The 17309-nt window shown below is 48.9% G+C and overlaps 1 protein-coding gene and 1 pseudogene across 1 annotated transcript in view; one reads left to right on the top strand and one right to left on the bottom strand.

Annotated features, from left to right (window-relative positions):
• Positions 1–17309, top strand: part of Disc1 (disrupted in schizophrenia 1) — a 292801-nt gene that overhangs the window by 61120 nt on the left and 214372 nt on the right. The window contains exon 4 of the mRNA XM_013504736.1: positions 1924–2071. Within this exon, the coding sequence (XP_013360190.1) occupies positions 1924–2071 (148 nt within the window). The remainder of the gene's footprint in view (positions 1–1923; positions 2072–17309) is intronic.
• On the bottom strand, positions 6669–7595 carry LOC102020680 (annotated as a pseudogene).

Below are 17309 nucleotides of genomic sequence, written 5' to 3'. Positions count from 1 at the left end.
TTTAGAGGTCCGTACTTTCCCAGGTGAGAAGAGCATAGACTATCGCTAAGCATGGGATTTCCTGGAGTAATTTGCATTTCCCTGTGGAATTGGCTGTGAACATCACTTTTGCTAGCCAGTGTACCATTTGCAGTGTTTGATTTCAAGTGATCAGCTCGAATTCTCTGAGGATCTTCATCTGGGTGTGAGGGAGGTGAGGACAGTTTGGAGGATGTCGAATGGCAGATAGGGGCTGGGTTCTTTCCATGGTGGCAGTTCATTAACAGTCACGGATTTAGACATTTACTAAGTGAGAGGCATGATGCTGGATGCTTTGTGCAGATCATCTCAGTTACCCCTTAGAATACCTCATGAGAATACCTCAACAGTAGCTACTGTTACTAACCCCATTTGTTACAGATTAAGAGGCTGAAGCTTAGAAAGTTTAAGTGCCTTGGAGATCAGACAGCTAGAAACGGACAAGTTGGGTATAAGGAATGTTTTCTCCTAGCTCTTGTGTGATAGATATTGGCATGTCTTTACCACTACTTAGTGACTACTGATGGATTATGTTAGAATAGACAATTTAAGAACTTCATTGCTTTTCACTAAAGTTTCAGTTTTACAGAGCAACAGATAAAGTATAAGAAATAAGCCATGGGGTGTTTGGATGCATGGTGTTAAAGAAAGGGAACATCTGGGTGTGCTCCAGGAAGATCGGCCTGACCAGCCCTGCCATATGTTGGAAGGGTGAACCTGATAAACCCTGGGACTTGGTCTGAGCAGGTGACCTTTTCTAGTTCCTTAGAACGGACCTGTGCTACATCCTTTTAGGCTCTCTCTGGCTGTCGGTTTCAGTGCATTTGGCAAGTTTACTGGAAGATTCTCGGTGGACAGCCCCAGAGGGAGGGGCCTGTGGCCATAACACCCATCACTGCCTTTCCTTCAGCTGGTGTGTGCTGCAGGATGGGGATGTGAAGGGGAAAGAGAGCGCTCTGTGACTGGGGTTTGCCTGGCCTGTGATCCAAGGCTTTGTTCAGAGCAACCAGCTTGGGGAAGCACTGCTTGAATTTAGAACAGAGTCCCCTGGACATGGCCTCCTTGGGAAGTGACCTGCAGAGCCCTAGAACACGCAGGGCCTTTTGATCGAGGGTAGAGCTGGAGTGGGCAGAAGGTGCTCCCAGACAGCAGTGGCCTCCTGGGATCTTGGGCTGCCCCAGTTCCCCTGCCCTCGATCCCAGCAAGGTGCAGAGGTTCATGGTCATGGTGCCCCAGCCCAGCAACGACCACTGGGATGGAAACCAAGAGATGCAGCTTTACATCCAGTGTTTATTAGTTTTATAGGAAACTTTCCAAAGATTTTTTTAAGCTGCTGCTTATGAAGGTAAGTTCCCACTGAAGGGGATTCCAGTTTTCACAGCTTATTTTTTTATATTGTTTTACAGTGGTCCTGAATTTATGCCTTATCTCAGGAGACCTAAGGTCATTAAAGACAATCAGGAGACTGCTTTATAGTGGAAGTTGATATATGGTCATCACAGCTAGGAGGAATCTGAACATTGCTTGTGGCTCTGCTCTAACCCAAGAGTTACACCCTTGCAGGCCACGCCCCCAGTGACCAGCTTTTTCCAAGCAGAGCCCCTCCCTAAACCGAGCCAGCTGTAATGCCCTGTAATCCATCACCTTCCACAGACCCTGAGGCTCTGGGGGTCATCCAGATAGAAACCATAATAAGGGGGAGGGCCAAGTCATTGGTGTGACAGCAGGAGATGCTCAGAAGCTCAGGTGGTTTGTGTAGAAGACAAACGCTGGCCCAGAAAGCAGCCCTTCTGTGTGGCGTTGCTCTGGTGCAGGTCGGCTGGGCCTGGAAGGGGAGGCATGGGTTACCTGTTGATTCTGAGAGTCACGGTCCTCTTTTCCTCTCTCACTGCTGTTGATTTCCAGCTGAGATGCTGAGACAGAGATTGGAAGACCTGGAACAGGAGCAAGGCCACCTGTCTGTGGTGCTCCCATCCCTGCAGCCGGCCCTCAGCAGCTTCCTGGGCCACCTGATGTCACAGGCCCAGGCCACCCTGCACCGAGCTACTCAGCCGTGAGTACCTGGGGTTGCCACCTCTCCCCACCACTTTTATTCTTGCAGCAGAGAGCTGGGAAGGGTTGAGTGTCAAGACCCTCATCTGCTTTTGTTTGGGGAGGGGTCCTCATTTCAGGATCTTTTTCTATCAAGAAATATTCTCTGAATGGACAAGTTCTTACACGGTCCTCTTATAGCAGGTAACTCCACTTCTCCTCTCCCTCTGACACTGAGGTGTTGCATTGTCCCTCCTCCTTTTTCACAGGACCCCCTTCCCAACTGGATTTTCTACTTAATTCTTTTTGCTTAATTGTTGGAATTATTTCTTGCTTTCCACCCCAATTTACTTTGTCAATTTATTGTGTTTCTATTTATTTAACAAATATGTACAGAACAGTCATTAAGGGCTTTAGAAGTAACTAATTTAATTTTTACAATCTTCATTGCAGTGAAATACATAACATCGAGCCCAGCCTCGGCAACTTAGCAAAACCCCGTCTCAAAAACTACATAGAGCATTCACTTTTAAAATCATCTGTAAGTAGAAGAGCAGCAGCATTAAGTACATTTGCAGTGTGGCACAACCATTACTTCCTTCCATCTGCAGAGCGCTGTCATCATGCAAAACTGAAACTGTGGCCCCATTAACCTCTACCTCTGCACCCTACTCACTGCCTCCCGTAACCTCCACACTCGTGTCTGTCTATACATTTTACTTCCCCAGGGACCTCATATAACCAGAATCATCATCACGCAGGATTTGTCCTCTTATGATTGCCTTAGGATAATGTCCTCACCTTCTTCCATGTTGTAGCCTGCGTTAGAATTTCCTGCCTTCTTAATGCTGAATACTATTTCATTGTACAGACAGACCTTATTTGGTTTATGCATTCATTCATGCATGGGCAGGAAGTAACTCACTTAGCAGTCGCGGTGATTCTGGGGTAGTATTTTATATACGGATCGCCATTTGCACATAGAGATCTGTATCAACATCGTCTTCCCATGGCTGGGCCTAAGGAAGAGAAGCCCAGGTCTGGGAGAGACTGAGGGCTCGGCAGCCCCAGGGGTGGGTGCTGAGGCAGACCCAGCAGGGAGGTTCAGCTCTGTCTCAGCACTGGGCTGCTACTTCAAGGCTGAGCGCCAAAGGCTTCTGTTATTGTCTCTTTAGCCTGACATGCAATTTGGATGGAGAGTAATACTTTGCTATGGCCTTGGCTGGGTCCCTTATAGAATGTGGTTAATTAAAATAAGATAGTGTCCTATGTTTTCAGTGGTATTAGATTTCATCATGGGGCACTGCTTACATTTGACCATTTTGGGAGCTATCAAAATAGTGATCTCATGGGGTTCACCCTGGGATGTCTTCCCCACAGTGCTGGTCTTCGTTGAATATTTGTTAAGCCAAAATTGATACTGTCAGCTAGCACCTTTTCTCCCTTTCCTCACGGGAGTTACTCATTGCTGTGATTTATGTCCCACTCACTTTGGAGCCCCTGTGACCTGTGTTCTTGCTGTCACTCCCCAGAGGTCCACTGTGGTCAGCAACGGGCTTCTGGTGTTTGAACATGAGTGACATCTTCCATCCTTATTCTGCTTGGTGTCAGCGTCTGTCCCCGTAATCACATCTGTGCTTGGCCTCTGTTCTCCGTTCTGCCCTCTCCTGGTCCTGCTGCCTCCAGCCATCTCCTTGATCCCCACGCCAACACCCTTCCCGCTCTAGGCTGTGTTCTCTGCTCATTGAATGGGACCTCCTGGGCACCAGGTGCCATCTATACAAGGTCCCATTGGAGCAGCAGCTTCGCTCATCCCCTCTCCAGAAGGCCGACCCCCAGCTAAGCTTCGGTGGCACATCTCCCTCAGCTTCACGGGATTACCATTTTATCCATAAAAATGCACTCTCTTTTTATCCTTGCTTTTCCGAAGTTTACTATCTTTTCAAACCAACTTGGCCAAACTTACTGTCATTCTCGACATTCAGCGCTTGTCCAGTGTCCTGGCCTCGGGACCTGGCCCTGAGCATGGACCCTGTGAGGACTCGGAGGTGCCCCGCCCCTCCCTTCCCCACTCCCCAGCCTGCCTGCCTCTGAGTCCCATTGCCGCTCCTCCGAGCCTGGAGCCTTGCTCTCATCCCTGTTCCCTTCCTCCTCGCTGCCCCTTCCGTCTGGCAGGCGCTCCTGATCGCCCCCCGCCCCATTCCCCCGCTCCTGCTCACTGCCTCTCTAGGGCCACGATGAGGACCCTGGCTGTGCTCCGTGCTCCTGCTGCATTCAGTGTCAACTCCACGCTCTTCATAGATGCGCAGAGCTCTGCCCAGCCCTGTCGCATGGCTGTGAGTCCTCAGGTCCCCTGCACGTTTCCACGTCCACCGGCTCGAGCAGTACACTGTGACCAGCTCACTGCCCTCCTGCCAGGGCCTTGCCCACCAGTCATTCTTCGTCCTGTGATTCGTGGGAGCTCAGTGGCCGCGCCTCCATTTTAGGTCTTAAGTCTTTTTCCCAGAATGTGTTTCTCTGTGCCGGACGACAGCTCCCAAGGGCCGTTGTCACTGAGTTAGTGGCGGGGTTGCGTATGTGTGTACGTGGGATCGCAGACCGGTGTGACATGGGAGGCAGATGAAGAGGAGAGAGAGATTTCCTCAGGCCCCTGAGGCCCACTGAGCAGGAGCTGAGCTGGGGAACCTACCTTCAGCCCCGTCTGCTCCTATGCCCAGCTGCGCATGGCTTGGTGAGGCCCCCTAACCTCTGAACCTCTTACTCCCCTCATTGGAAAGTGAACGGTTGAGTTAGGTCCCTGTTTTCAATCCTCAGTTACTGATGTGTTGCTTTGGCTTTTCTTTTGACAAATTCACCTGTCCTGTTATTGCCATGCCTAGAAAATAATGACTTGAAATCCACTTCTTTATTACACCTTTATAATGCATGCTAACGTGATTATAGAGTTACTGTTATTGAAAGACTCCTGTCCTTGAGACACCGGCTGCTCCTGTGGCCCACGACATCCGCCCCCATTGGGGTTGTGGGACTGGCAGGTTTGGGGAGGCTGCAGTTCTCACAGTAGCCACCAGGGGGCCCCAAGACACAAACCTCAAGACACAAACCTTTCCCAGAACCTTGAGTCCTGGGAAACATGATATTTTCCAAAGAATGGTCCTTTTCCCCTGGAAATAAAATAGGTGTATTAACATGGCCAATTTTCAACACTAACCAAATGCACAGAGAATTACCTCTTAACCTTTCTGAGGTCAACTATATGAGAATCTGACGATAGCTATAGACGCCTTCAATCACGGGCCATGTATGTTTACACGTACAAACTGCAGGGTGCAGTACCAGAAGACTCACAGATCTGGGGCCGAGCCAGTTTCCCCTGGTGTGGGGGGAATCTTTGGACCTTAGAAAACTTTAGAGTGAGAGTTAAGGAAATGTAAACACCCAGGTATAACCAGCTACTTTAAAACAATTATTTTTATTGTCACTTTGTTTTTAAAAATTACTGTTTAATTCACTTTTTTATAAAAAAATGTTTAATTTTTCAGAACTTGCGGTGGGGTATGGCTCAGTGATATAATGCTTGCCTAGCATGTGTGAGGTCCTGAGTTCCATTCCCAGCAGCACGCACAGACCCACACCCATACCCACCGCCCCCCAAACCCCATTACCTGAACTTGACCTTGTTAGAATAGCATCCTGAGTCACCCACTTTGTCACTGCCCTCATGGGTCACCACGGGCCTCTGATAGTGGCCGTCAGTAGGGCACAGATGTGAAAAGGTTCTGTCATTCTCATGCCTGTGTGGAGCTGACCCTCCCATGTCTTAGTGATATCTTTGTCAGATGGTGGAAATGTTCAGGCTGTTCCTGTCACTGATCTGCACCCAGTCCTGTCCACTTGGAAGCACAGCGATAGGTCCGGCTCAGAGCTCTCGTGTCCTGTTTTTCTGATCCCCTTCCCTGTCACCTGCAGTTTGCATGGGTAAGCATGTGTGGCCCTTTCTGTGTAGGTGTCAACATGCCCATGCTCCCATGGGACAGGTGTGGCTCCCCAAGGGCCTCCCCATGGCTCCAACCCTGACGTGGTCATGACTTCCCCTGTCTTGGCAGCCACCACCTGCATGCACCCATGGCTCTGACGCACCCATGGGCCCTTGCGCCTGGTGGGGGATAATGCCTGAGAGGTCCCTTGCTTGGTGGGAGGTTGGCACACCTCTGCCGTATAGCTGGTGGAACCCAGGCCCCTCCCAGCAGGCCCTGGGGGTGTCACCCTGCCCCTCAGTCTAGTCATCACTGACCTTGGGCAGTGAGTGCCAGATGACTGCTGAGACCCTGGATGCCACGGGCCAGTTTCGCCACCTAGCTCCTCTGAGGCCAGGGACATTTTCACGCTCATGGCTGCCGCTCACTGGGCACGCACCATTGTCCAGGTTTGTCTGCCAGAGGCTCTTCTGTGTAGAGAGGGGTGGGAGGTGCCCCTGGTGCAGCCTTGCCAGTGCCTCTGCCCAAGCTCTCGGGGATGTTCTTTTATTTTTTTCTTTTTTAGGTAGAAGTGACAAACATATTCCTTTTCTTGTTATTAGTGTTTCCTCCAGCGTGTTCCAGTAATGGCAGCATCTGATCTTATTTGATCCCACTCTTGGCCATGGTCTGAGCCCTGCACACCCCCTTCCTCTTCACCTCAAAGGGAAAGCCTTTGTATGTGGCCACACTGTCGTCACTGGTGTACAGGTCAGGCTGGATCTGCTCCCAAATTTTCTTTTTAGGATTTAGCTCCTTGTCAGGCTCTCTGGGGTAAGCATCAAAAGTGACTCTGTCTCCAGGAACAGACCCTCCAGGAGGAGCGAGGATTTTGGTTTTCTCCGGTGAACTAGCGCACATTACCATTGCCTGAGACAGGACCCCCCTCATCTTTGCAGGCTTCAGGTTGCAAAGCAAAATCACCATCCGATTTTGCATCTGTTCAAGAGGAACATGATTCACTAGACCACTGACAACTGTTCTTGGGGCTGTTTCTCCAACATCTACTTCTACATACAAAGTGTCTGCATCAGGGTGCTTTTTGGCATTAATGATGCGGCCAATTCGAAGATCCAGATGGGAAGCGTCTATTGCCTTAGAGTCAGCACTTCCTGCTGCGGATGGCTGCTTTTTCTCCTTCTTTTCAGTTTTTTCTTTCACCTTTTCTTCTCCTCCCTTTTTGATCTGTTCTTTGGCACCAGACCATACAGTTACTGGTGTAGATTGTTTCGCATTTTCCGCAGTCACAGAATTGGCTTGCAGTGAAGTATAAGATGGGCGCGGTGTTTGCTTCACTCCATTCTGAATTTCAGCCTGAATCAGCTTCTGTTTCAGTTCTTCAGTCTCTTTCTTCAGCTTAGCATTTTCAGCTCAGAGTTTTTTCTCTTCTCTCAGTGTTGCCTGCAAAATTGCTTTTTCCTTTAGAAGAGCAACTTGCTCTTTACGATATTCAGTAATTTGATCTGCCTCTGCCCCCTTCTGCTCCATTCTCTTCTGATCAGGACTGGGGTGCTGATCAGAACAGCTCATGGATTGTCATTTTTGCCAAGAAATGGCAGAAAATCATGAAGCGGCAGACAGCGGTTCCAGGACAGGAAACGACACCATGCTGCACACTCTGGCACCCAGAAAGGATCCCCGCTAGGTGTCTCTGCTTAATGCTTGAGTATTACACAAATCCAAACCCACATTTGTTGTCCCCGTTCTGCGTGTATTGTAGGCTACTCACTCCATATCTTCCACTTCCTCATCCAGTATCACCAACTTCCCTCACAATCTTCCTCGCTAGCTACATTTGCTTGTTAGTTTGGGCAGGCATCCGGCAGCCAGAAGTTGGGGTCCTTTCTGTGGGGCTCAGTTCTGAGACATGCCTCACACAGTTTTTTCTGGAAGGTACTAGTAGGACTGGGCCTCAGCGGCTCATGTGGCAATCAGCTTGCCAATACACTGTTTGCAGTTTCTGCTCTGGCTCCCTTTCTCTGGGTCCTGGGGAATCGTTTCTCTGAAGACAACCTGCTCTCAGACCTTGTCTCAGAACCAGCCCTTGGAGGAGCCCAGACTCTGACGGGAGCTCACAGTAGAGACTGGGCACCGCCCATCAGTGTGGGGAGTCCAGTGGCTTCTGAGTTTCTTGATTCCAGTGGGGATTTTGCTTCCTCCTTGCTGCTTGGGGTGAGCAGGCACCTCTCCTGAAAGCTGCTTGTCCTGCTCTGCCAGTGGGTGTGCAGAGGTGTCCAGTGGTGGCTGATCAGGACTGGGGTGCTGCCTGTGTGGCTCCCGGAGTAGAGCCCCAGGCCCGCTGTGAGGGATTCGAGGTGTAGGCAGCTGGATCCGTGCCTTTCTGTTCTCAGTTCTGAGTCTGGAGCAATGGGAAGCTTTCACCTCAATGTCACAGCAAGGTTGGAAGATGTGCTCTTACTCCGCCGGCCCCCAGTTTAAGAAAAATTGTTTTTCCTTTCTCCTAAGGCAGGGAGTTGGCTGCTGTTGCTCTTCAGATGATAACTTCCTTGTCCACATGTTTTCCTCTAACACACTCTTGTGTTCCAGTGGGTCCTCACCAATGTATGTGTTCACACTGGTCACATTTGTAACCTAAATCGGGTGTGCATACACACAGATTGTCCTTTACCAAAGATCTATTCCAGAGGATAATTTGAAACGCAAGCAAGCAAAAATAGCACAGCTTAAAAATGAAGTATGCTGCTTCCCCCCACCACAAGCGCTTTCTCCTCTGCCATGCCACCATGCCTCGGAGCCAGCCGGCTGTAGACTGCGGGCAGTTATGCTGGAGCCCACTGGACCCTCCACACCCCTGTTCAGCACAGCTGCGATGCATCGCCTCTGCAGTGGTGGTGGTGAAGGAGCTGGTATTTTTAGCAGCAGGATTTGTCAGAAGGATGATCCAAGCATGTCTGCCCCATCCTACCAATGTCAGGTGTGGGTGTGGTTAGAAGGTTGGGGTGCCCTGGCCTGGCATCGTTAACTCACAGTCCCTCTGGTGTGTACTCCAGACTTGCTCCAGTGCCAGATTGTCCTGTGCCGGCACCTGGCCTTTCCGCCAGGGCTAGCGCCGTCTGTGACAAGGCGCTTAGAGCTGTGGACTCAGCTCTGGGTTGGGCTCTTCATCGTCTTCCTGTTCATCAAACCTGTGCTCTTTGCCCTCCCTCTGAGGCCAGTATGATCTGAAACACTCACCAGGCAGACAAGACTGTGGCTCAGGGCAGCTGCCCTTCAGTGTGTAGTGTGAGGCTCAAGCGTCGTCCGTCCCCTCCAGTGCCCTGAGCAGGTTTGCTGAGGGATCACCAGGCTGTCCCACCGGGTCCAGATGCAGTCTCAGAACCTTGGTCAACACGGACCGACAGTGCCCTTCTTACCCCTGCCCCCAGGCACCAACCTTTTCACGACTCTGCATTCTACCCAGGAGCCAACACAAATCAGCAAATGTTTGCAGAGGATCCATGGAGTGTCAGGGTGCGGGGATGAACAGACTTGGTCTCTGTGCTGCCAGGGGCTCACATTCTGATGCTCCTGACATCGGCCTCTGCTGAAGGTGGGTCTTCTCCGCTGCTCTGCAGAGTTGCTCAAGGCATATTTCATGCAGAGCTGGACTCAGTCTTCCCCATTGAGAGGAGACTGTGTCTGTGTCTGACTGTGTTCCATCACCTCAGAATCCGGTCACCTGGGGAGAAGCTGTGATTTCCCCAGAGGAATGGCTGCAGCTGGAGGTGAGACGAAGCCAGGTTGCATCAGGCTAGGATCGGTGAGTCTGATCTGAGCAACAGGTACAGCACCAGGTCTCTGGAATGTTCTAAAAGGGCAGTGTTCTCTGGGACTCTGGCCACCCATCTCCTCCAGACACAGAGCAGGAAAGAGCTGATCAAGGGAGGCTAACAGATCGGGGTCTCAGTGAGGGACAGAACAAGAAGGAAACTGAGGCAGAGGAGGAGCTAGCCAGTGGCAGGGTGAACATGTATGGGTTGGAGTTTCTGCAGATTCAACAGGCTTTGGAAAGATACCAGCTCTAGGAAGCTTGTGAGGTAATTTGTTGATCCACTGTCCATTGACCAGTACTAGTTCAAGGACACTGTTCAGTGGGGTCCCCTGGGTTAGGAGTTGTTCTCTAGCCAAGTAATATGGCAGCTGACCATAGAGATACCCTCCACCACAAGAACTGCAGTCACATTATTCTCAAAGGGGGCACTCCATGTCTTTGCAAATTCACCTTTCCAAGGAGGTTTCTAAAATCTACTAAGTAGATGCCATAAATAGGCAAAGAACAAAACAACAAAACAAAACAAAACAAGATAATCAAAAACCTTGAAGGGATCTGGTGACTTCCCACAGGGCCTGTCAAGGTGGTACCTGTCCCCATGCTTCTGTGCACTATTCTTCCGCTGTCCCCCTAGAATATGTGACACTTGCATTGTCACGTGTGGACTGTTGCTGACCGCAGCATCACAGGACCCAGTGACAATCTGCTCCAAGCTCAGAGTAGAATAACCACACACTGCTGATTAGAAAGCAACCTATACCAAAGGTATAAAACAAGGTGGCTGTGATCCACATGAAAGTCTTCGTACTAACAACATGCCGGGGTATGTTTCTGAATCTTGAATCAGAGCTTGAGGGAGACCCCAAAAGTGATGCTAGCATGGGGGACCTGGTCAGAACCCCTCAAGAAGAGAAAGGAGAAAGCAAATGTGGAAAATGAGTTGAGGTGAGCCCAGGGACTCCTTAGAACTTCCTTCCTAATTAGTAGATTATAAATAAAAACTTCCAGGTCTCCCTGTTCATTCTCTTCCTTTAAATTCAGCAGAAGTCTGTGGTGAGCCCATGGCATCAGGCACAGTTTTTTTTTTTTTTTTTTTGGTTTTTCTCCGGTACCGGGAACTGAACTTATGACCTTGCGCTTGCCAGGCAGGCGCTTTGCCGCTGAGCTAAATCCCCAGCCCCAGGCACAGTTTTTATAAATGCAATTAAATCTGCATGTGACCTGTGAGGCAGTCACCTCTCTGAGTGGGACAGGACTGTATAGGACGGAGACTTCTCCGTTGTCTTTACTCTTAGCTACCACAGACCACAGACCCGCTCCAATGACATCTCCCACCTGAACGACGAGCTATCTGGATCATCACAGTAACTTTAGTGTTTTCTTCTGTCCTCAGAATGGCCTTGGCAGTTTATGATGTTTCTTGGAGGTTTATTTCTAGATCTAGAGCACACTTTGGGTGTTCTAGGATAGACCACAGCCACTTATCACTGTCCTCCCAGGAAGAGAGAATGGTGCATTTGTAGCCCAGGCATTGCTGGGGAGCAGGATGGCCAGCTGTGCTGAGGAGCGCGAGGAGCTGTGCTCAAACCTTGCTGCTGGACGTGGCCATCGATCAGAGGTGGCCCTCCTCTGGGTCCTGTTTTCCTCACCATTCCAATGAGAGGTCCTGCCTGATAGTTTTTGGTCTAGCACAGAATGGCTGTTTCTCTGGCTTTGCAAAAGCTGCTAACATTAGTGTCTGCTGATCTCCCACCTTTGCCTCAGTGGCTCTGGTGCAGGACACCGGTGGGCTCATGATCAGCCTGTCCTTGCCCTTAGATATCCTCACCTGAAGTTTCTGCAGGCAGCCTGCAAAGCCAGTGGCACTGGGGAACTTGGAGCCAGTTGCTGCCCTGGTGAGCAGGTGGCGAGCGAGCTCCTCATAGGCGACCCCATTACACGCTCGCCTGGATCCATCCCACGTGGCAGCCACATCTTTCCTCTTTCGGTGTCACTGGAATTGGCACTCAAAGAGTTGCATCTTGAGTGACACCCAGGGATTAAAATGTTCTTCCATGCAATTGGAGGCTATGTTTGCTTTTTCCTGTGATGTAGCTTTTATTTTACAAATGGATTTTATGCTTCCTTATATTATTGCTGGAAAGACAGTGGAGCAAATTTTTTTTTCAGCATGAGGCAGGTGCAGATGGGCGCCTTGTGAACCCTGGGTCTGAGAGAGGGATCTTAGGCTCCAAGTCCCTGTTGGCCAAGTGCTGTTCTAACATCCTACCCTGCGTGGTGTTTTTAATTTTTGCCGCTGAGGGGTTTGCTCATTTTACATACTGATTAGTTTATAGCAGCAGTGCTAATTTGTACTGACATTAGGGATTACACATGGAGACTTCCTGAAGATAAAGGGAGTGGCGTAGTAGAGGCAGAGGGCTGGGGACTCTGAGGACTGCAGGCAGGGGGAAGGAAATCTGTCCCTGCTTTGTTACTAAGCTGTGGAGTGGCTTGGGCCCAGCTTCGGACCCTGGGGACCCTTTCCTGTACCTGAGGCATGGGGATGAGAGACAGAGGGGTTTCGGTTAATCACAAGGGCTTTTCATATGGATTAAGTAATGAATGTGATTAACCATAATATAGAGAATTCCCAGTTACCCACTTGTACCTTCTCTGCAGCTAATTTTCAATTCTGTGTTGATTTCCTTCAATAACTCCCATCCCGACCCAGATGGTATCTATTTAGGAAATTCAAGAAACTCTTAATATTAGCATAAGCAGAGCAAATTGGGAAATAAATGAGTGCAAAGAAATGATCTAATGCAATAGGAAACTGAATATAAATGACTTCTGGATTTTTTTAGGCTATGGATTCATTAAATCATCCAACAAATATTTTCTAAGTCCTCACCTGGGGCTGGTGCTTGGGGACACTACTCAGGTGCCCTCCAAGGCTCACAGTCCAGAATGATGAACTCACGCTGTGACTCTGAAGCCGAGAGAGGCAGTGCATCCTCTTCCCAGAGCTACAGGTAACTCAAGAGGGTTTAGAAGCATGATACATATGAATACCCTCAACACACTGCACTTTTAGTCTTCATTGCCTCATATAGGATGGAGAGCCCACCACGTGTGAATTTGGTGCTCATCTTCCCGAGGCAAAGATTATGACTTTGGGAGGTCAACAGTTAGGACAGAGGGGCTCTGTCTCCTTCCCCAGTGGCCCCAGTGTGTGTGTGTGTGTGTGTGTCTTGCACACAGTAGGTGCTCTGTGGTCATGTGTAATATTAATGGAATCCTCATGTCTTCCATGTCAGCAGTATTGTCATCATTGTCCCCATCCTCTTCCCCATGGTAAAAATGAGACTGGTTCAGAGGGTTTGGGTAAGTACAAGGAGATAGCCAGAGAGAGGCAGAACCACAGCCCACCTGTGACCTTGACCTCCACGGGCTGGGCTTGCTGATATTGTGCTGCCTAGTGAAAAGCTGGTGGGGCGAGGAATGTGGTGAGAAGCAGGGGGGATGGGCTTCTGAGCTTGCTGAGAAGCAACATGGGGGAGAATCTGCAAAGCACTGGAAATGGTGGTGGTGAGGACCAGCCCGACCAGCTCTGACTCCTGAGCATTGCTTCTTGCTCTGTCTGTGGCCACCAGCAAGTCCCTCATTCTCCCTGAGACTTGGTTTCTCCACTGGCAAAGCTGATAATAACATCTTGTCTTAGTTCTGTAATGAAAATGCTAATGTGTGCAGTGCATTCTAAATTCATAGAAGTTAATTTTATTCTGAGTTCAAATATTTTTCTGCTACCACTACTATGATTATTTGCCTTTAAGCGCATGAAGCAGGGAAGAAACTTCTATATTGCATGGTATATTATAGTAAGTAAGTAAGTGATTTTCAGGGTTATCCAGGTTTATTAGTCAGGGTTCTCTAGAGGAGCAGAATTGGTCGAAAATACATGCATAATTATGCAAGGAGATTTACAGGATCAGAGGCAGGAGGGCCCACAATGGCTATCTGTGGAGAGCTGGAGGATCTGGCAGCTGCTCAGCCCAAGAAGACAGAAACCACAGAATAAGAGGGATCAAGGATGCTGCGTAGGCTGAGGTTGAAGGTCTGGAAGCTCCTTGGAGAGTCACTAGTGTGAGGCTGTGCTGGAAGGCTGGAGACACTGCGGACTGATATCTAAAGTTGACAGCAGCACGGGGCACATCTGCTCAAGCAGACTGGAGCTCCTCAAAAACCTGCTAACTTCTTTCCCTTTTATTCCATTGAGCCTACAAGCCTATTGGATGCCACCACCCACCACTGGGGTGGTCTCTCCCCACTAAATTTGCTGGCTTACAGGCCAGTCATCATCTCTGGAAACACCCCCCAGACACACCCAGAAGTGTGCTTTACTCTTCTCCTAAGAGTTTCCTGACCCAATCAAGTCGACATATCACGATTCATGGTCACACCAAGAAATCTGAATTTGCATCAGGAAAGTAACTTCCCTATTCCTGTAGCTGCTGTTTTCAGACTGCCAGAAGTGGAGGTAACATATCTGCTAGTATTGCTTCTAAAGGTATCAGGGCAGCTGCCTCAAACAGGGTTGGAGGCTCAGCTGCTTTCTAAATGCCGTGTTAAGGCTGGAACAGAAGGTTCCTTAACTCTATAGTCCTTAATTCTATAGGTTTGCTCTTTGCATGGAGCATGTCTCCATGCTGGGCAATTTTCCAGGGGTATATGTATCCCTCCTCACAGAGGAATTGAGCCCCATTTACCGTTGTGTCCCTAATGGTAAGCACAATTCGTAGCATGTTGTAGGAGGGTATATTAATCACCTTTGCTAGGACAAAATACTTGAGGTACACAGCATGGTATTTTGACTTACGGTTCAGAAGGCTTAGTCTGTGGTTTTTGCCTCAAAGGCAGAAACAGCATGGTGAATGGGCATGGTGGAGGACAGCTCTTCAACCTGTGGCAACAAGAAGCAGAGAGAGACAGGGAAAGAGCCAGGGAGATAAAAGGGGCCAGGGACAAGAATATACCCTTCCAGGTCACACCCCTGTGATCTGCCTCCTCCCACCAAGTCCCACCTCCCAACTGAACATTCAGCGATTAACCCATAAGTGGATGAATCAGTGCCCCATGATCCAAGCACCTTCCAGAAGCCCCACCTCTGACAATGTGAGTTTTGGGGGGACATTTCAGATGAAACCATGACAGTGAACATGATAATGTCTTTTCTTTTTCCTGAATGAATAAATGAATATATGTGGTGGGACAGGAAGGGAAGGAGGCAAACTTAGCACAGCACACCTCAGGATCAGTTACTCACTGTCTCAGTCCCTTTTTCATTCCTATAAAAGACTACCAGAAGCTGTGTAATGCATAAAGAAAGAGGCTTCATTGGCTCATGATTCTGGTGGCTGGAGGGTCCGAACAGCACAGTGCCACTCTGGGCTGGTGACGGCTGGCTGCACTGCGTCACAGTATGGAGGGGAAGCAACGGGGAAGTGTCAATGAGCAACAGAGAGCGGCAGACGGGGCAGGACAGACCCATTTCCTAGCGCCCTGCCCTCGGGGTAACCGTCGCCTGAGAACAGTGTTCACTCCCGTAAGAAAAGCACATCGCTCTCCAGCAACTTCTCGGATCACCACTTCCCCACACATTTATGTTGGTGGGGGCAAACCAGGTCCAAACCCAGTGCTCAGTTTCTTATCCAAGAAATGGGCCGGCAGGGAGACCCTGTAACTTCTGTCTCCCCTCTACAAGCCTGGGAGGAAGCGCAGCATGGCAGACGAGGGGTGGCTGCGAGGGGACGGGGAGGCTTGATGGGACCTTCTCGGGACATGGGTTTATGCTTCAAAAGACCTGAAGCCACAGGTATCTTCTCTGGCCTTGCGGACCAAGGTACCCATGGGGTTTATTTAAAGCTCTGGCATGTCTGAGAGCTGTGAGACAGGTGGGCTATGTTAAAATATTGGAGTTAATAGTGCAGCTATTTAGTATGAAGTGGAAAACATTTTAGAAATTATTGTTATAAAAACAATACAAGCTCACTGCAGAAACTTTAGAAAAGATTTGCCATAAGAAGTAATTCTACCACCCAGAGGAAAGAGCTGACAGTATGTTGGTGGATATTTTCTCTTTTTTATTTTATATATGTGTTATTTGTATAGGATTTAGTTCACATTGTACATACTGGCAAGAAACCTGCTGTAGAAAAAAAGTGAACTGTGACTCTCTCATGCTGCCATATCTCCCTTGTGACCTAATTTCGGAGACTGTGCCACCCTTCAAGCTGTGCCCTGGGGTACGGCACTGTCCTCGGGTGGCCCCATGGAGAGGGTGTTTTCAATTTGGGGCTGTGGAGAAAAAATGTTCTTACAGCTAATCTGTATGTACATGTGTAATTGTGTGTAATACTTTGGAGGAGGAGATCGGACCCAAAATTAGGGTAGAATTTAAGTCTCATTTTTCACTCTTACCAGATTGTGGTTTATGAAACCACAGAGAATTATGGTTTATGAAAACATTTGCCAGTTTGTTAGGTGAGAGATGACATTTACTGTTTGGGTCTGGGTTTAAAACCAGTTTTGATGATACATACTTCCTTTAACTCTGTGTCATTTCTCTTTTGGAATTTCTCATTGGTATATTTGTCTTTTCTTTCTTGACTTGGTAGAACGCTTCCTGAGTTACCCAATTATTTCTGCCCTGAGTTCAAAGCCGAATACTCTAGGCTGAGTTCATCCTGCTTTGGTGGGAAACACCTACCAGACTCGGGGCGAGGGCTGCTGAGCTCGAGTCCGTCCTGGGCCAGTGTCCTCAGCATCGTGTCCTCAAGCATGTGGACTCCTGCAAGAATGGCAGAGGGAGCCGAGCAGGTCTCAGGTGGCCCTGGGCAGTCTTCCAGCAAACTTTTCTGAGGAGCTGTGGCCCAAGCGGCTGTAGGTCAGCCACACCTCCCTTGGGTTTCCTCCTCCAAGAACAGCCCTGGGGTTTGCTCTGTTGAGTGGCCCAAGACAGGATGTCCTGTGCAATACAATGTGAGTCTCATATGTGACTTCGGTTGATCTAGTTGTGCCATTAAAAAGAGCAAGAAATAGGTGAAATTAATTAAAAATTAACTTTAGTAGTATACTGGGGATTGAACCCAGGACATTCCCACAGAGCTACATCCCCAGCCCTTTTTGTTTTTTTTTTTACTTTGAGACAGGGTCTTGCTAAGTTAAATTCATTGCCCAGGCTGGGCTTGAACTTGAATCTCCCTGCCTCAGCCTCGCAGAGTACTAGGATTATGGGTGTGTACCTTTATGGTTTGCAAAATTAATTTTAACAATATATTTAACCCAACCCAGTATTTCCAAAATATTATCACTCAATGTATAATGAACATAAAAATATCACTAGTGCATTATCTCGCACTGTTTGTTTTCAGACAAAGCCTTTAAAATCAGATGTATATTTTATACTTATTGAGCTCATTTCAGTTTGGGCT

This window comes from Chinchilla lanigera, unplaced genomic scaffold (genome assembly GCF_000276665.1).
Source record: "Chinchilla lanigera isolate Chin_1 unplaced genomic scaffold, ChiLan1.0 scaffold00091, whole genome shotgun sequence".
Lineage (NCBI taxonomy): Eukaryota > Metazoa > Chordata > Mammalia > Rodentia > Chinchillidae > Chinchilla > Chinchilla lanigera.
Note: the sequence above shows the minus strand (reverse complement) of the source record. Positions and strands in the feature narration are given on the sequence as shown.